The following is a 16,709-nucleotide window of genomic DNA, read 5'->3' as shown; positions in this document are numbered from 1 at the left end:
GCCATGGCCCCTGCCACGGCCACCACCTAAGCCGCTTTTTGATCCAGAAAAAACGATGGATAACCGAAACACAGTGGACATGTCCCAACTTCTAGAGGGACCTAAAGGTTACACTAGCTTCTGTGTTAAAGGTTCAGGGTTGGGGAAAAAAACGAATGTTTCTAAAAGTGTGATAACTGACGCTACATTGTTTATTGATTAACTTATCAAGTGATGAAGCACTGACTGATAAGCAATGAATGTGGTCTAGTCTATGAGGATTTGTTTTGCCAGTATGGCAATGTGTCTCTCGTCCAGAGAGAGAGGGAGGGAGAACGCACGAGAGAGAGAATGAGTGATAGAGAGTGAGAGATATAGGGAGAGAGAGAGGGAAAGAAAGAGAGAGAGAGAAAGAACGACATAGCGAAAGAGCGAGAGCAAGAGAGAGAACCCCATCAGACCCCATCAATCCCAAGGGAGTGGGATTGGGAAGCAGGAGATGATCACACCAACGGTTGGCTGGTTGGCTCCAGTGAAAAGAAATTGTACAGTCAGCGGTTTCCTTTTAAAAAAGTCCCGGGATTGTTGTTGTAGGGTGTTCAGTCAGGGGAGATAGGATTTGAGGGAGAGATCAAGTTATTTATTAGTCGGAGACATTTAAATGGGAAACTATGCCATGATGGGTGCGGGTGGAAATGGGAACTGGCGTGCCATGCCAACTGGAAATGCCAAGGGTGGCATGCTGCCTGGGAAGTATGCAAACATATAGCTCAGGTTTTGGACAACAACAGGGTCCGGTGGGGATGATATGGACCCAGGAAGAGAGAGGTTAAGGCTCTGTTTTTGTACCAGAAGTTTTGAAGTTGAGAGAGTAGGCTGGATAACTTGGGTGGTATCATCAATGCATTATCAAGATGATCAGATATCAGATTTGCTGCCTTAGTGCTCAATGTCTTCAATTAGATTTGTGTAGTTTTATTGTGTCAGTAATGACCTTCCACAGAGATTAGATCCCTTTGAGAATATAGACTCCTTCCCCTATTGAACTGTTATCAAATGCAGGTATGAAAATGAACACCATCCCATACCTTTTTTCCCTCTTCTCCAAATGCATTTAACAATCTCTTCACACCTTGACGTAATGAAGGGATCACCCTCTGGTTTTGAGATGGGACCTTTCAGTGACTGCTACACTGTGAAAATGTTTTAACAATATTTCCATGATAAAGTGCTTGCTTCCTGATCCTCTGCTGAGGGTCCATCATAATGCTCTTGATTGTGGTATGCTGCTCGACCAGGCCGCCTGCCTGCCTGCCTGCCTGCATGCCTGCCTGCCTGCCTGGAGGATGGAGCTTAAAGCATACTTTAACAGATTTGTGTCATCAAAACATTCTGATGTCAACCTCAACTAGCTCACTGGTGTTCAATTTCTGTGTTCAATCATGCACCTGCACCAAGCTGAAGCTCCATGATATTAGTGACCCTTGATCAACCATTGTGAAATCAATGCAAAATGCAATACACATTTACAGAAATTCATAAAATAGAAAATACCTTTAAAAAGTAACTAGAAACGATCAATTTTATGCAAACAGCATTCTTAAGAATCTGGTTAGTTGAAGACTGGCAGTTGCCTCCATCCTTGTTGCATTAGTTTTGTGAATGGCATGTCCTCATTCACAACCACTTGCATATCTACTCTACTATCTACTGGTCTCCGACAGTTCACATAGATGACAAACGTTAATGCAAACATACCACAATGCAACTATTTCCTGTGTGAAGCTCACAGCTTGACAGCCTCACACTACCGTCTAGGACTGCCGGGTGTAACCTAAATGACCTGGGCTACTTCCCAACTGGTACTCTATTCCCTATATACTGCGCTTTTAACCAGAACAATATAGGGGACTGGGACTGGAAGGACAACAAAACTGAGATGGTAGTGTGGGGCTGAAAAATATGGTTCCGTCTGGAGACGTTAGACTTCAACCCCTATAAATCTCACTGTGGTGTTGTGTGTGTCTGCTGTCTGCAGGTGGCTCAGAGCTCCAAGGTGTGGGGAGAGGTCCCGCTGCCTGAGGACCTGGACTCCGAGAGGACTGTCGTCCAAAGGTCTCAGCGGTTCTTAGACGATGACGAGGACTTCACTGCGGACGAAGCATCAGGAGGTAGGGTCGTAAACCAGCTTTCCTTTCATATTGAAACTTAATTTAGGATATATATGTAAAGGTCATGTTTACAATGCTATACTGTAAAGAATGTCACACTGCCCCTGAATAGTGGTTACAGAAAAGCAGTGGTCCCATCAGTGGTCCCATCCATAGTTAATCTAACTGTTTACTGGAACTATTTTCTCCCCCATAATCCACTAGGTGCACAGGGTTCATTCTCCACCCTGCTGCACTTCAGATGTACAGTATATGTTCCACCTGTTGAGTAAATTAATGGTTAGTCCTCCCTGGTCCTCCCTAGTCTTGCCTGGGCCTTGAACTGTACTAGCATGCTGAACTGACCACACCTCTTTCATCTTCTCGGTAGATCTGCCCAGTGGAGAGGAGGATGGAAGCACACCAGAACCCTCAGTGGTGACTGAGATCAGCACAAGTAAGAACCCTCAGCCCTTATCACAACAGTCCCTGCAACTCTAGGGACAGGCACGTGCACAGATAGGGCTTTACCCTTCCAGTCTCCTGAGTGCCCTTTTTAATAAAGTTTTTGTCGTTGTGGTTCTGAACCCATTGCCCGCAAGTCGTCATTAAATTCTACTCTATGCTTCAGAACCAAAATGTTGCGCATCTTGATTGTTGACCAATGACCGGTCATCAGCATTGTCGCGCAACAGTGGGTGTACATATTCATATTAGTGACCAGAAAGAACTTGTTTCATTTCCTCCAGTTTGGGAAAAACCGAGTAGGCCTACGTTTATCACCCATATAAAATAAACAATCTACTACTGACTTAGCCAGAACAATCTACTACGGACTTAGCCAGAACAATCTACTACAGACTTAGCCAGAACAATCTACTACGGACTTAGCCAGAACAATCTACTACTGACTTAGCCAGAACAATCTACTACTGACTCATCTTAGCCAGAACAATCTACTACTGACTTATCTTAGCCAGAAAAATCTACTACTGACTCATCTTAGCCAGAAAAATCTACTACTGACTCATCTTAGCCAGAACAATCTACTACTGACTCATCTTAGCCAGAACAATCTACTACTGACTCATCTTAGTCAGAACAATAGGCTACCTGGCAATTTGATTGATCCTTTTCATATTTCGGATAGGCCTAGTGTTGATGGCTACTGACTATATGTCTAAAGATAAGCAGCTGTAACATCGCACTGCCTTCAATATTATAGGATGAAGATGTAACATATTCTGGCAAACGTATTACAATATTTGTAAGGAAGAACAGGACTACAAGGCTGGCAACGAGCGCTCTGCAAGCAGGTTGCCCTCCAAAGTGATAGTCTATCTTGCGTTTTTAAAGTGCATATTTTCATTTATGTATATTTGCGCAGCAATCGTGCCAGCATGTTTGCGTGTGTGCATGTGCGTGCGGATGGGGGGGGGTCGCAAGTTTTGTACCACTCCATTTTGGGGGTTGCGGGTCAAACACTTTGCAAACCGCTGGGATACATGATAGTGGCAACAAATGGAGTTGGAAAATGGAGTTGGGCTGCATATAGTAGCCTACAGTATTTCTTACAATCTTCTGTTTTGACTGGTATTGTGTTGTCCTTCTTAATAAGTGCAGCATTTATTCCAGTTCAAAATAGTTTAGCAAAATACTTTACCCATCAGATTGTGCTGCTTTCTCCTCTTTTTTTGGCGGGGGGCTAGCACATGTCCCCCTGAAGGTCTGTGCACGGCCCTATCTTGGAAGATAAGCCATGTGGTTGGCTAAAATAGATCCTAATAAACAAACTAACTAAACCCAACCAGGACCTTCTCTCCCTCAGACAGGCATTATTTCAGTGTCTAGTAGATGGATGCTTCCAGGAGAAACTGTCTGTCTGTCTCTGAATAGTGTCTCCTCCACATCCGGCTGCACCATCTTCTTCCACAGTGCTGAGTGTCTATTCACAACAGGGAGGCAGAGATGCACGAGATGTAAACATTCCCATTTCTTCCTTTGATCCAATGACAGAAGGTGAAAACACAATACCACACATGAAAGAGGAAGACAAACAAAAAGCTGAAGCAGACAACACAAACATCTTTGTTTTGCAATCCTCCATCTCCTTCCCATGATTCTGGTGCTGTCCTCTTTGAGGTTTATAGATCTATGCCAATAGGAGCTTTCCTTCTGAGGGCAGATATGCACAGTATAGGCACCATAGGCACTCAGCTCAATTGAACAAAACCAGTGAGAGATGAGTTTACAAAATGTCTGGCTGAATTTGGAGTGAGTGGTGTGACTTGAACACAATGTTAACATGTTAGTCATGCTGCTCTACCTGGAGCACCACCTCTTAGCTGTATTCTCCCACCTATAGTGCTGTGTTTAGCCAAGGGTTGGATGACAGTCTGGACAACAGGAGTTCTTGTTAGCAAAGTGTGGGACTTTCTCTATCCTACTTGACCTAAGCATTAAGACTGTCACCCGCCATGCATCGAGGACATCAATCCCTTTTTTGTTTTCTAGATTATACTATCAGATGATCGAGCGATATTCCCCTTAGATTCCCTCAGGGAACCATATCTGCTGTTTATAGCTGTGCTAGTCAGCCTGGTATGTTTATGTGCAGGTTATTGCCTGATTCATGCCATTTTGTATGATGCCACTAATGACTTCAAACTTTAATTCACCTTCCCATCTTATTAACCTCACTGGAATCAGGCAATAACAGTAGTGAGTTGACTTAAGGCAATAGTGTCCTTAGCCCTTTAGGAGTATAGCTAGTGTCGTCTCGTGGTACTAGTCCTCAACACCGTGTTCTTGTTCAAGAAACCTAGAACGGCAGGAGTCGAGGCTGCGAGTACGGGTAAAAATAATACCAGATGAACTTGAACCGAGGATCATGATGACATTTTCTAGCCCAAAGACTAAGTCCCCTCCACTCTGTTTTGTAATGGTGGCTGGTTCATAGTTTGTCCTTGGTGCCAGACGGTGTTGACTGGCAGCCACCAGCCAGCTAGTGGAGCTCATTACATCATGATGGAATAATTGTTTTTGTAGCAGCATTACAGGGCTGACATCAGATCTGGGGCAGTCAGGGGCATAGCATGTGCTCTCTGCTACAGGAAAGAGCTCAGCACTGAAACCTAGCTTGCTGGATATCTACTGTACAGGGAGCACTGAATCATGGTTGGTTGAACATCCACAGTTAGCCATGACTAAACAGGTGAATTACAGGTTGTACACACAAGCCAGGAATTCCCCCAATTAAGGACCCAGTATAAGGACGACTGCATCAGGAGTTAACTCACATGTAAACGAATGAGGCCATACGAGGTCGTGTGAACTTGGTAGTTCTCAGCATTAGCAGATCACACTCACAGTAGTAGATTTGAAGTTAACCTTTAAGCCTCCATCAGTAGAATGGGAGCATTTAAGTGGTTTGTTGACCCATTGATGATCTTAGATGTGAACACCCCACATAGGGTGGGTTTGATGTTTTGTAGTTCTCGACTAAATCCTGCTGGGAAGCTTGGATTAGTGACCTCAGGGTCAAAGCAGATTTGGCGGATAAACATACTACACACAGAGCTATTCAAGTAAAGAAGAAAGTTGAACAAGTCTGAATAGTATTTGTTTATCCACAGATTCTTCAGAATATATGGGATTTCTGGGGTTTCCACCAGTTAATTACTATCCAGTCTTACTTGACATGGCTACAGTGTAGTCTTTTTCTACTGGTATCCAGGCACTCAGTGTCTATTTTTACTTACTCTTTCAAGTTCAGTCAGTGTTACATTTTGGACTTGTTGCTAGTTGCTAGTAAATATCCATGACTAAATACTGTATCCATTACTCTGACATAATGTCTGATTCAGAGAATGGGCCTGTCTTAATAGTAGCAATATGCCTTGGCTGACAGCAATGAATGCCAGGGCTGCAGTGTACTTAAATAGCTACATTCTTCACTTCTCCTCTCCCTTGCAACTCTTCCCTGCAACTCTTCCACGGGTCCTTAATGTACAAGAGAAAGTAGTGCACAGTGGTGGAACTGTGCTCACCGTTCCATTTTTAGATCTTAACATGACAGCAGTTGGGAAGGAACAGTACTGGTTTTCTGAGCTGGATTGGTTTGGACAGACACGTTGCTGTTGAGTCTCCCTTCCCTGTCCAGCGGGTTGTACTTGTGGCATGCAGGCCCTCGCCTCTCCTTCACCCCCCCTTACATATTGTGGTGTGATGGAAGTAGAGGTGCCATTTCTGCACCCTTTATGATGCGCATCCTGTTGTGTTTGCTATGTTGAACCTTTTCCCTTTCCTAGTCTCTCAAGGACCTAACATTTGAACCTGCTGAACTATCATTTGAAGCTCTGACAGAAAGAAATAGTGAGCAGAACATGAGGAAGGGAGGGGATGAGATGGCATGACTACTCTAGAGAACAACTTGGTAGAACAAGAAAGATAAGGGAGTAAACATTATTTATAATAAGGATTACATGGAGAAAACCGGACCTCTCTGAAATGACAATAGATGACCCTCCCTTCAGCAAAATATATTTTACCTAAACCTTCCCAGAACAGTTGAAAACAAGTGACCCTCCCCTATACCCAAAATAATAATTCAAACATCAAGTGGATACCAGAGAATAAATATGTCTACCGTTTACCCTCACTTGTTGAACAGACCAGAGCCTTAGATATGCAGTTTTAGAAACTGTTCTTCGTCCTGTAAGCATTACATCGCAACGCAGGAATTTTGATAGGGCACAGGGCTACAGACCAGAAGGTTGTGGGTTCACAGATCACCGTAGACACTCTTTTATAGTAAAAGCATTGCATGAATCTATAATTGTATTTGCAGGTCCGGGAAAAAAATTGCCTTTATAAAAATGTCATGCAATTCTTCGTCATTTTACAACACAATTTACCGAAATTACAGGCTAAGAATGGGCAAAGAGATAGGCCTGTGTGTTCATCCTATCATATTTCTCCAATGCCAAATCAGTGTGTCTTGTTTGCAATGAAACTGTCCCTGTTTGCAAATAATTACATCTGAGACATCATTAGGAATCTGAGCATGGTGCTTTCAAAAGTTAGGCCTACCTTTCTGTATATTTTCAGAAATTTATATTTTGTACAGAAAGTGAATAACTGTATCAATTGATAGTGACATATTTAGATTACTTCCCAAGCAAAGTCTATTTTTTGTCTCCTCGGCTATAGAAGGTTGTATCTCAGCCTCTGGATGTCAAAGAAACTAACAATGATGTCCCCATATGCATCAGTCACGTCTTTCCCTGGTATTTTACAACTTGTTTGTAGCATAAAGCTTCACAGACCAAAGCTCTGTTATAGATCACTTTATATAATCAGATCTGTTTTATTTTCTTCCAAATCTTAAGCTAACAAGAAGTAGGCCTGTGCTTTTTGCCATTGTCTTTAATAAAGGTAGGCCTATGGCATACCCTCTCCTACTCCCTCAATTTGAGTCCTGGTTTTAACTTACCAGCCCTTCACTGACACAGAGGAAGGCTATTCAAAGAGTGCATGGTGGGTGGAGGAATTGACCTACAAATCTATAGATATAGCAACCTATACCCTAGTTTAATCTGTTAAAGAGGAAGAAATAGGCTCAAAGCCATCTAACACAAAGCTCTCTAATTTAAATTAAGACGTTGAAATGAATTAAGCCTACTTGAATTTGCTTACTTTCAGCACAATGAGCTGTCGATTTACGATTGATTGTGCCACGGCTACTACTTCAAGTTTCAGCACCACAATGTACTTTTCTCAAATCTGGCTTATTGTGAGTTTATTAACTGACAAATAGGCCTACATCATGGGCAAGAAACATATGGTTTTTAATAAAATCAATTATAGTAGTAGCAAGCTATCAAAGTTGACCTCCGGTCCTCCTTCTCATCTTTGCGCTCTTTTTCTCAAACTGAACAGAACAGAGGCTTTAGGCTAGTCAGCTCACAATATGGTGCCTTTTTTGGATTAGGCCTAATCAACAAAATATTTTCGGGAAGAAGCCTTTGACTCCTGAACTGCCGCCGTAGGACTACACAGCACAGCCATTGGTTAGGCAGCACACAAAAACGTTTGTGATCAGAAAGAGCTGAGCAGAGCAGGCCAGGGCTCAGGGCTGGAATATCCATTGCAGTGTGTAATGCAGCCTAGTTTTATTTACACCATCCCAGCAGCTACCTTAGAAATAGAACGTTGTTCTGTGCTTCTCCCAGCATGCACTTTGTAGCTTATAGCCTTTGGATGATTTGATTGAGACCAACCTAAATAGCCTATAGGCGCACTTGATATTGTGCACCCAGCATAGAATCAGAGATGAGGAGTGGCATCGGGCACACATTGATATATAACTTAATAAGCAACTAACTCTAAAACACTGAGAAATACTGACATTTCATCAATTACAAATGACATGACCCTAAATACAAAACCCTCCCCTTGACTGAAATTGGAAAAAAATGACCCTCCCCCATTTTCCTCCAGGCACCTATTATGTACATTTCAATTCATCCCTAAGAGGAAAGAAAATAGTAAAATTGTATTGTAGAAGGACACTGTCTATGTTGGGACTTATGTGTTAACATAACTCTCTTTATCCTTGATTGGTTATTTGTTTACTGTCAGTGCCAAGACATTATCCTGGATCACTATTCAGTGTTAGTAGGAATAGTCTTACTCATGGACTCCAGCTCTGGGCCCTTGATGCTGCTACAGTCTGTTGTATCAATAATAGTTCATGTTGCCTTGGAGAACTGGACTTTCCCTCTCCTCTTTAGGAAACGCTGCTTCGAGAGATTTAGTTTACACAGAGGGCATATTTGTTACTGTTTCAGATACTCTTCTCAACTTATTGATAGTAGAGGACGGTAACAAATATCTCTGTCTAATTGACCTACATTACTGATGGCATGTCAAAGGGGGATATCAGGATATCCACTAATCTCGGCACCGAGAACCACATCTTGCATGCGTGCTGGTCTGGCCAGCTACTCAATTTGGCTACCCGATAACACAAAAGACTAGATACCCCTGCTCCCTCCGGTGCAGAATTTGTTATCATATCATTGTGTATCACAGTTAGACATGGTTTCCTGCACTACTCTAGGGGGAGTGCCCATTATCATAGTAATAATCCTGCTCTAGGGATTGGCTAAACAGTTTACAACTTTTGTTCCGCTTGTTTGAAAAAACAAATTCACATTACTCCCTAAAATGACAAAAAAAAGGGAGGCAAAGCTACACGCAATTCTATTAGTCTTTGATCTAGTAAAGAAAAAGGAAAAAAGAAAATAATATTTTCTTTTTTCCTTCCTTCTTCAGACTCAGATGCAGTACAGTAAACACCTTGTTTCAGTGAGTGAGTCATCGACAGCCAACAGTAGCTTAGGACTTAAAATGAAAGTTTAGCCACAACTTCTCTGCTCTCATCTCTTTTTTCTCTCATGGCAGCAATTTGATTGTGACAAGGATCACAACATTTCCAGGAGCTCTTTGAAGTTGTGCGAATGCTTCGTTAACACTAATTAGGTTGGGTCACCATGAACTGGACTACCCACAAACCCTTTAACCTTTTATGGAAGGGACTGCCGCCGCCTTCTGTGTGTGACACTGTTATATGTTTCTGGAGCCTTTCATTGTAAAACAGAGCTCCATGAAGCCATCTTTCATGTAGAGACTTCTGTTCTTAGCGCATCACATTAAATCGTATTCACTTTCTTACCAAGCAGGAGAGATGTATACATCATGCATACTTACAGAGAAGTCTCTCTAGTCTAATAGATGGACATGTGCTACAATTCAATTATATTGTCTCAGCGTAGGCCTGTGTGTATTTCTATGTGCACAGCTGGGACACAGCTGGATACAGCAGCCCTACTTGATTATATAGGCCTTGCCAACAGTTCATGTTTATGACAGGGGACATGCAACAGACTCTGGCTGGAGCCTTTCTAAGAGTTCCTGTAGTTAGGATATCACTATAAGAGGTAGTATTGAGTATTAATCCACTGAAACAAATCTGACTTTAACCATATCTACATGTACATGCTACCTCAATCAGCCTGACTAACCGGTGTCTGTATGTAGCCTCTCTACTTCTATTGCCTCGCACTGTTATTTTTCACTGTCTTTCTACTGTTGTTTTTATTTCTTTACTTACCTATTGTTCACTTAATACCTTTTTTGCACTATTGGTTAGAGCCTGTAAGTAAGCATTTCACTGTAAGGTCTACTACACCTGTTGTATTCGGCGCATGTGACAAATAAACTTTGATTTGATTTGATTTGACGGACCGTTTCAATTCAGTCTTTCGTAGCAAAATTTGAAATTGTGTTTTTTACATTGGATAAAAGTAGAGACTCAGAGCTAGAAAATGATATATCATACACCTCAGTTGAGGAACAATGGGAAAGTAATTCTGTTTTGAACGTTAATAAACTTGTAACCCCACTTTTGAGAAAATGGCCCTTGAATGTTTTGGTACACCTAGTGAAGAGCTCTTCTTTGTCTACACCCATGTGAGGCCATGTACTAAACAACCAAAGAATTCAAGACTAAAGGCTGGTTTATAAACTAAATCTGGAGTGCCAGAGTGTGCTCAGAGTGTGCTTTGGGTGTTGGTAAACTCAAAGCGTTGTCAGGTTGTCCGTTCATAAATTCAGAGCGTTTCGCTCTCGGAGCGTTCAGAGCGCACACTCAACACTCTGGCCGAGGAGTAAAATATGATCCGAATGCTCTGACCTAACAACAGCAGTCAAGCACTAACTGGCTAATGTTGGCTAGCTTGCTAGCTACTTCCAGACACAAATGAGAGAACAGCTCACTATGACCATTTTACTAGCAGAGCTGGTCAGGCTGTTTTTATGTTATCCAGAGCGTTGGTGACTGCAACTGTGCTGCTGGCAACAATTTAATTACGCTTTTTTGCCAACGTTTACTGACTCTGACCGTATTCAACGGGTGTTGAGCGTTCGTAAATTCGTCAGTTATTCTGTGCTCTGGCACACTCAGACAAGAGTGATAGTCATCTATCGACTGACATTCTTTTGAAATGGTTACTTGCATAGTAGTAGAGTCTTTTGTTTAGGCATGTAGCTAGCTAGCTAAACAATGAATCATAATCCCAACTCATAACGTTACTACCCTGCATGAATCTGCAGGAAGCTAACGAACCAGGTTCAATGTTAGCTAGCTAACATTAGGCTTTAACTAGCAATGCAAATGGATCTGAGATACAAATAATATAACTACACAGATCATATATGTAACATTAACTAGAGAGCCAGCTAGCTAACGTTAGCTTTAACTTTAACTTGAAATAAAAATGACTTTCTGACAAAATTAGAATTGTGTAATTTCTGAAGATGTAGCTAGTTAGACTATCTTACAATTGAAGTCGGAAGTTTACATACCCCTTAGCCAAATACATTTAAACTCAGTTTTCACAATTCCTGCAATTTAATCCTAGTAAAAATGTCCTGTTTTAGGTCACTTTATTTTAAGAATGTGAAATGTCAGAATAATAGTAGAGAGAAGGATTTATTTCAGCTTGTATTTCTTTCATCACATTCCCAGTGGGTCAGAAGTTTACATACACTCAATTAGTATTTAGTAGCATTGCCATTAAATTGTTTAACTTGGGTCAAACGTTTCGGGTAGCCTTCCACAAGCTTCCCACAATAAGTTGGGTGAATTTTAGCCCATTCCTCTTGACAGAGCTGGTGTAACTGAGTCAGGTTTGTAGGTCCCCTTGCTCGCACACGCTTTTTCAGTTCTGCCCACAAATTTTTTATAGGATTGAGGTCAGGGCTTTGTGATGGCCACTCCAATACCTTGAGTTTGTTGTCCTTAAGCCATTTTGCCACAAGTTTGGAGGTATGCTTGGGGTCATTGTCCATTTGGAAGTACCAGAAGCTTTAACTTCCTGACTGATGTCTTGAGATGTTGCTTCAATATATCCACATATCCACTTCAATATATCCACACAATCTATTTTGTCAAGTGCACCAGTCCCTCCTGCAGCAAAGCACCCCCACAACATGATGCTGCCAGCCCCGTGCTTCACGGTTGGGATGGTATTCTTCGGCTTGCAAGCCTCCCCTATTCCCCCCAAACATAATGATGTTCATTATTATTTTTGTTTCATCAGACCAGAGGACATTTCTCCAAAAAGTGCAATCTTTGTCCCCATGTGCAGTTGCAAACCATAGTCTGGCTTTTCTATGGCGGTTTTGGAGCAGCCTTTCAGGTTATGTCGATATAGGACTTGTTTTACTGTGGATATAGATACTTTTGTACCTGTTTCCTCCAGCATCTTCACAGGGTCCTTTGCTGTTGTTCTGGGATTGATTTGCACTTTTCACATCAAAGTATCTCCATCTCTAGGAGACAGAACGCGTCTCCTTCCTGAGCGGTGTGACGGCTGCGTGGTCCCATGGTGTTTATACTTGCATACTATTGTTTGTACAGATGAACGTGGTACCTTCAGGTGTTTGGAAATGGCAATTTTTTTCCTGAGGTCTTGGCTGATTTCTTTTGATTTTCCCATGATGTCAGGCAAAGTGGCGCCAATTGACTCAAATTATGTCAATTAGCCTAACAGAAGCTTCTAAAGCCATGACATAATTTTCTGTAATTTTCCAACTGTTTAAAGGCACGGTCAACTTAGTGGATGTAAACTTCTGACCCACTGGAATTGTGATATTGTCCTAACCGACTTGCCAAAACTATAGTTTGTCAACAAGAAATTTGTGGAGTGGTTGAAAAATGAGTTTTAATGACTCCAACCTAAGTGTATGTAAACTTCCGACTTCAACTGTACATGGATGGATGCTTCTCCCTATCTGTCACGGATGCCATGGTTGCGCTTAGTTTGAAGATGTAATCTGGAGACAGGTGTTTTATACAACAGCTCTGTGTTCTCTTTTCGACTCGGTCTGCATATTTGCAATCAAACTGCAGAATTTTCTCCTTCTCCTTAGCGATCATAGTCTAATTCCACTGATTACAAAACTTGGTCCTCCAGAAAGTGGAGAGCAACACTAATGTAGTTCTACTCTGTGATATCTTTCAAAAAAGCTGCATTAGAAAGGATTACCTACACATACTGACCAGCTCATGATATAGACAGAAGTGTTGGCAGACCAATTCGAACTCATCTCTTGGCATGTCCAGCCCACTCATTATCTCAGCCAATCATGGCTAGCGGGAAGGTTGCTGCTTTTTTCTGTGGCTAAACCAACTAGGCTTGTAATTGAACTATTTTATTGGTATTTACAGCTGGCATAGACATTTGTTATTAAGGCACATGAAAGTTCACGTTCCAGAAGGCATTTCTGCACGAAAAAAACACATTTTGATTGAAAAAAGAGTTTATGTTCAAATGGCTCTCCTGTGAAGTAGTGACGAGCGAAACACGCCTAGTTTCCTGAAACGAGTCACAAATGTGAATGATATTTTTTTTTTTTGCGTTGGTTTATTTTGCACAATAGGCTACATTAATATAACGTTTAATTACCTGGTAGAAAGGATCTCTTCATAGAATTTCTTAAATTTCAACTCCTCAAACTCCTGCTCAAGTGATTTTTCAGAACATGCTCCTCAGTGGAACCATAACCAAAGCAATGGAAGAATGAATGAGTCATCAGAAAAAAAGTTTCCCATCATTGATGTCTTTTCCAGTGTAATATTGCACTGGTTTTTAGTGAGAAATCAGACGGTCTCTCCAGCTTTTCCATCTTAATGGGAACAACAGGAAGTGCCAACTCCCATTTGAGTCTCTGAGTCTGAAACCCCCTTTTTACAGGGTGGATCCATCAGAGAGGCAGGTTGCGTCCCAAATGGCACCCTATTCCCTATGTAGTGCACTACTTTTAACCAGGGCCCATATGGCTTTGGTCAAAGGTTGTGCACTATATAGGCAATAGGATGTAATTTGGGACGCACCCACAATGTGAAAAGCATAGAGTGGAGGGAAGTGTTGGAAAGGAAGTGTGTCCTGTCTGAGGGATATCCTCTCAGCTCCAGAGACATAATGAGATAATTATCTTACAAATGACTCCTGACCTCCTTCCCTGGATACTGTCATCAGTGTCTCCCCTGTATTAATGTAGTGTTCAGTCAGTGTCTCACCTATATTAATGTAGTGTTCATTCAGTGTCTCCCCTATATTAATGTTGTGTTCAGTCAGTGTCTCCCCTATATTAATGTAGTGTTCAGTCAGTGTCTCCCCTATATTAATGTAGTGTTCATTCAGTGTCTCCCCTATATTAATGTAGTGTTCATTCAGTGCCTCCCCTATATTAATGTAGTGTTCATTCAGTGTTTCACCTATATTAATGTAGTGTTCATTCAGTGTCTCCCCTATATTAATGTAGTGTTCATTCAGTGTCTCCCCTATATTAATGTTGTGTTCAGTCAGTGTCTCCCCTATATTAATGTAGTGTTCAGTCAGTGTCTCCCCTATATTAATGTAGTGTTCAGTCAGTGTCTCCCTATATTAATGTAGTGTTCAGTCAGTGTCTCCCCTATATTAATGTAGTGTTCATTCAGTGTTTCACCTATATTAATGTAGTGTTCATTCAGTGTCTCCCCTATATTAATGTAGTGTTCATTCAGTGTCTCCCTATATTAATGTAGTGTTCATTCAGTGTCTCCCCTATATTAATGTAGTGTTCATTCAGTGTCTCCCCTATATTAATGTTGTGTTCAGTCAGTGTCTCCCTATATTAATGTAGTGTTCAGTCAGTGTCTCCCTATATTAATGTAGTGTTCATTCAGTGTCTCCCTATATTAATGTAGTGTTCATTCAGTGCCTCCCCTATATTAATGTAGTGTTCATTCAGTGTTTCACCTATATTAATGTAGTGTTCATTCAGTGTCTCCCTATATTAATGTAGTGTTCATTCAGTGTCTCCCCTATATTAATGTAGTGTTCAGTCAGTGTCTCCCCTATATTAATGTAGTGTTCATTCAGTGTCTCCCTATATTAATGTAGTGTTCATTCAGTGTCTCCCCTATATTAATGTAGTGTTCATTCAGTGTCTCATCTATATTAATGTAGTGTTCAGTCAGTGTCTCCCCTATATTAATGTAGTGTTCATTCAGTGTCTCCCCTATATTAATGTAGTGTTCAGTCAGTGTCTCCCCTATATTAATGTAGTGTTCATTCAGTGTCTCCCCTATATTAATGTAGTGTTCATTCAGTGTCTCACCTATATTAATGTAGTGTTCATTCAGTGTCTCCCCTATATTAATGTAGTGTTCATTCAGTGTCTCCCTATATTAATGTAGTGTTCATTCAGTGTCTCCCTATATTAATGTAGTGTTCATTCAGTGTCTCCCTATATTAATGTTGTGTTCAGTCAGTGTCTCCCCTATATTAATGTAGTGTTCAGTCAGTGTCTCCCCTATATTAATGTAGTGTTCATTCAGTGTCTCCCCTATATTAATGTAGTGTTCATTCAGTGCCTCCCCTATATTAATGTAGTGTTCATTCAGTGTTTCACCTATATTAATGTAGTGTTCATTCAGTGTCTCCCCTATATTAATGTAGTGTTCATTCAGTGTCTCCCCTATATTAATGTTGTGTTCAGTCAGTGTCTCCCTATATTAATGTAGTGTTCAGTCAGTGTCTCCCTATATTAATGTAGTGTTCAGTCAGTGTCTCCCTATATTAATGTAGTGTTCAGTCAGTGTCTCCCTATATTAATGTAGTGTTCATTCAGTGTTTCACCTATATTAATGTAGTGTTCATTCAGTGTCTCCCTATATTAATGTAGTGTTCATTCAGTGTCTCCCTATATTAATGTAGTGTTCATTCAGTGTCTCCCCTATATTAATGTAGTGTTCATTCAGTGTCTCCCCTATATTAATGTAGTGTTCATTCAGTGTCTCCCTATATTAATGTAGTGTTCATTCAGTGTCTCACCTATATTAATGTAGTGTTCATTCAGTGTCTCCCCTATATTAATGTAGTGTTCATTCAGTGTCTCCCCTATATTAATGTAGTGTTCATTCAGTGTCTCCCCTATATTAATGTAGTGTTCATTCAGTGTCTCACCTATATTAATGTAGTGTTCATTCAGTGTCTCACCTATATTAATGTAGTGTTCATTCAGTGTCTCACCTATATTAATGTAGTGTTCAGTCAGTGTCTCCCCTATATTAATGTAGTGTTCATTCAGTGTCTCACCTATATTAATGTAGTGTTCATTCAGTGTCTCACCTATATTAATGTAGTGTTCAGTCAGTGTCTCACCTATATTAATGTAGTGTTCATTCAGTGTCTCACCTATATTAATGTAGTGTTCATTCAGTGTCTCACCTATATTAATGTAGTGTTCAGTCAGTGTCTCCCCTATATTAATGTAGTGTTCATTCAGTGTCTCCCTATATTAATGTAGTGTTCATTCAGTGTCTCACCTATATTAATGTAGTGTTCAGTCAGTGTCTCCCTATATTAATGTAGTGTTCATTCAGTGTCTCCCTATATTAATGTAGTGTTCAGTCAGTGTCTCCCTATATTAATGTAGTGTTCAGTCAGTGTCTCCCTATATTAATGT

The 16,709-nt window shown here is 41.0% G+C and overlaps 1 protein-coding gene across 12 annotated transcripts in view; it reads left to right on the top strand.

Moving 5' to 3' along the window:
* hspg2 (heparan sulfate proteoglycan 2) overlaps positions 1 to 16,709 on the top strand; it is a 181,428-nt gene that overhangs the window by 48,776 nt on the left and 115,943 nt on the right. For all 12 annotated transcript variants that reach the window (XM_024376139.2, XM_024376138.2, XM_024376129.2 and 9 more), the window contains exons 2-3: positions 2,018 to 2,150; positions 2,521 to 2,586. In XM_024376139.2, coding sequence (XP_024231907.1) covers positions 2,018 to 2,150; positions 2,521 to 2,586 — 199 coding nt within the window. The remainder of the gene's footprint in view (positions 1 to 2,017; positions 2,151 to 2,520; positions 2,587 to 16,709) is intronic.

This window comes from Oncorhynchus tshawytscha, linkage group LG16, assembly GCF_018296145.1.
Source record: "Oncorhynchus tshawytscha isolate Ot180627B linkage group LG16, Otsh_v2.0, whole genome shotgun sequence".
Taxonomy (NCBI): domain Eukaryota; kingdom Metazoa; phylum Chordata; class Actinopteri; order Salmoniformes; family Salmonidae; genus Oncorhynchus; species Oncorhynchus tshawytscha.
The sequence above is the reverse complement of the archived record's forward strand: the minus strand, read 5'-3'. Positions and strand labels throughout refer to the sequence as shown.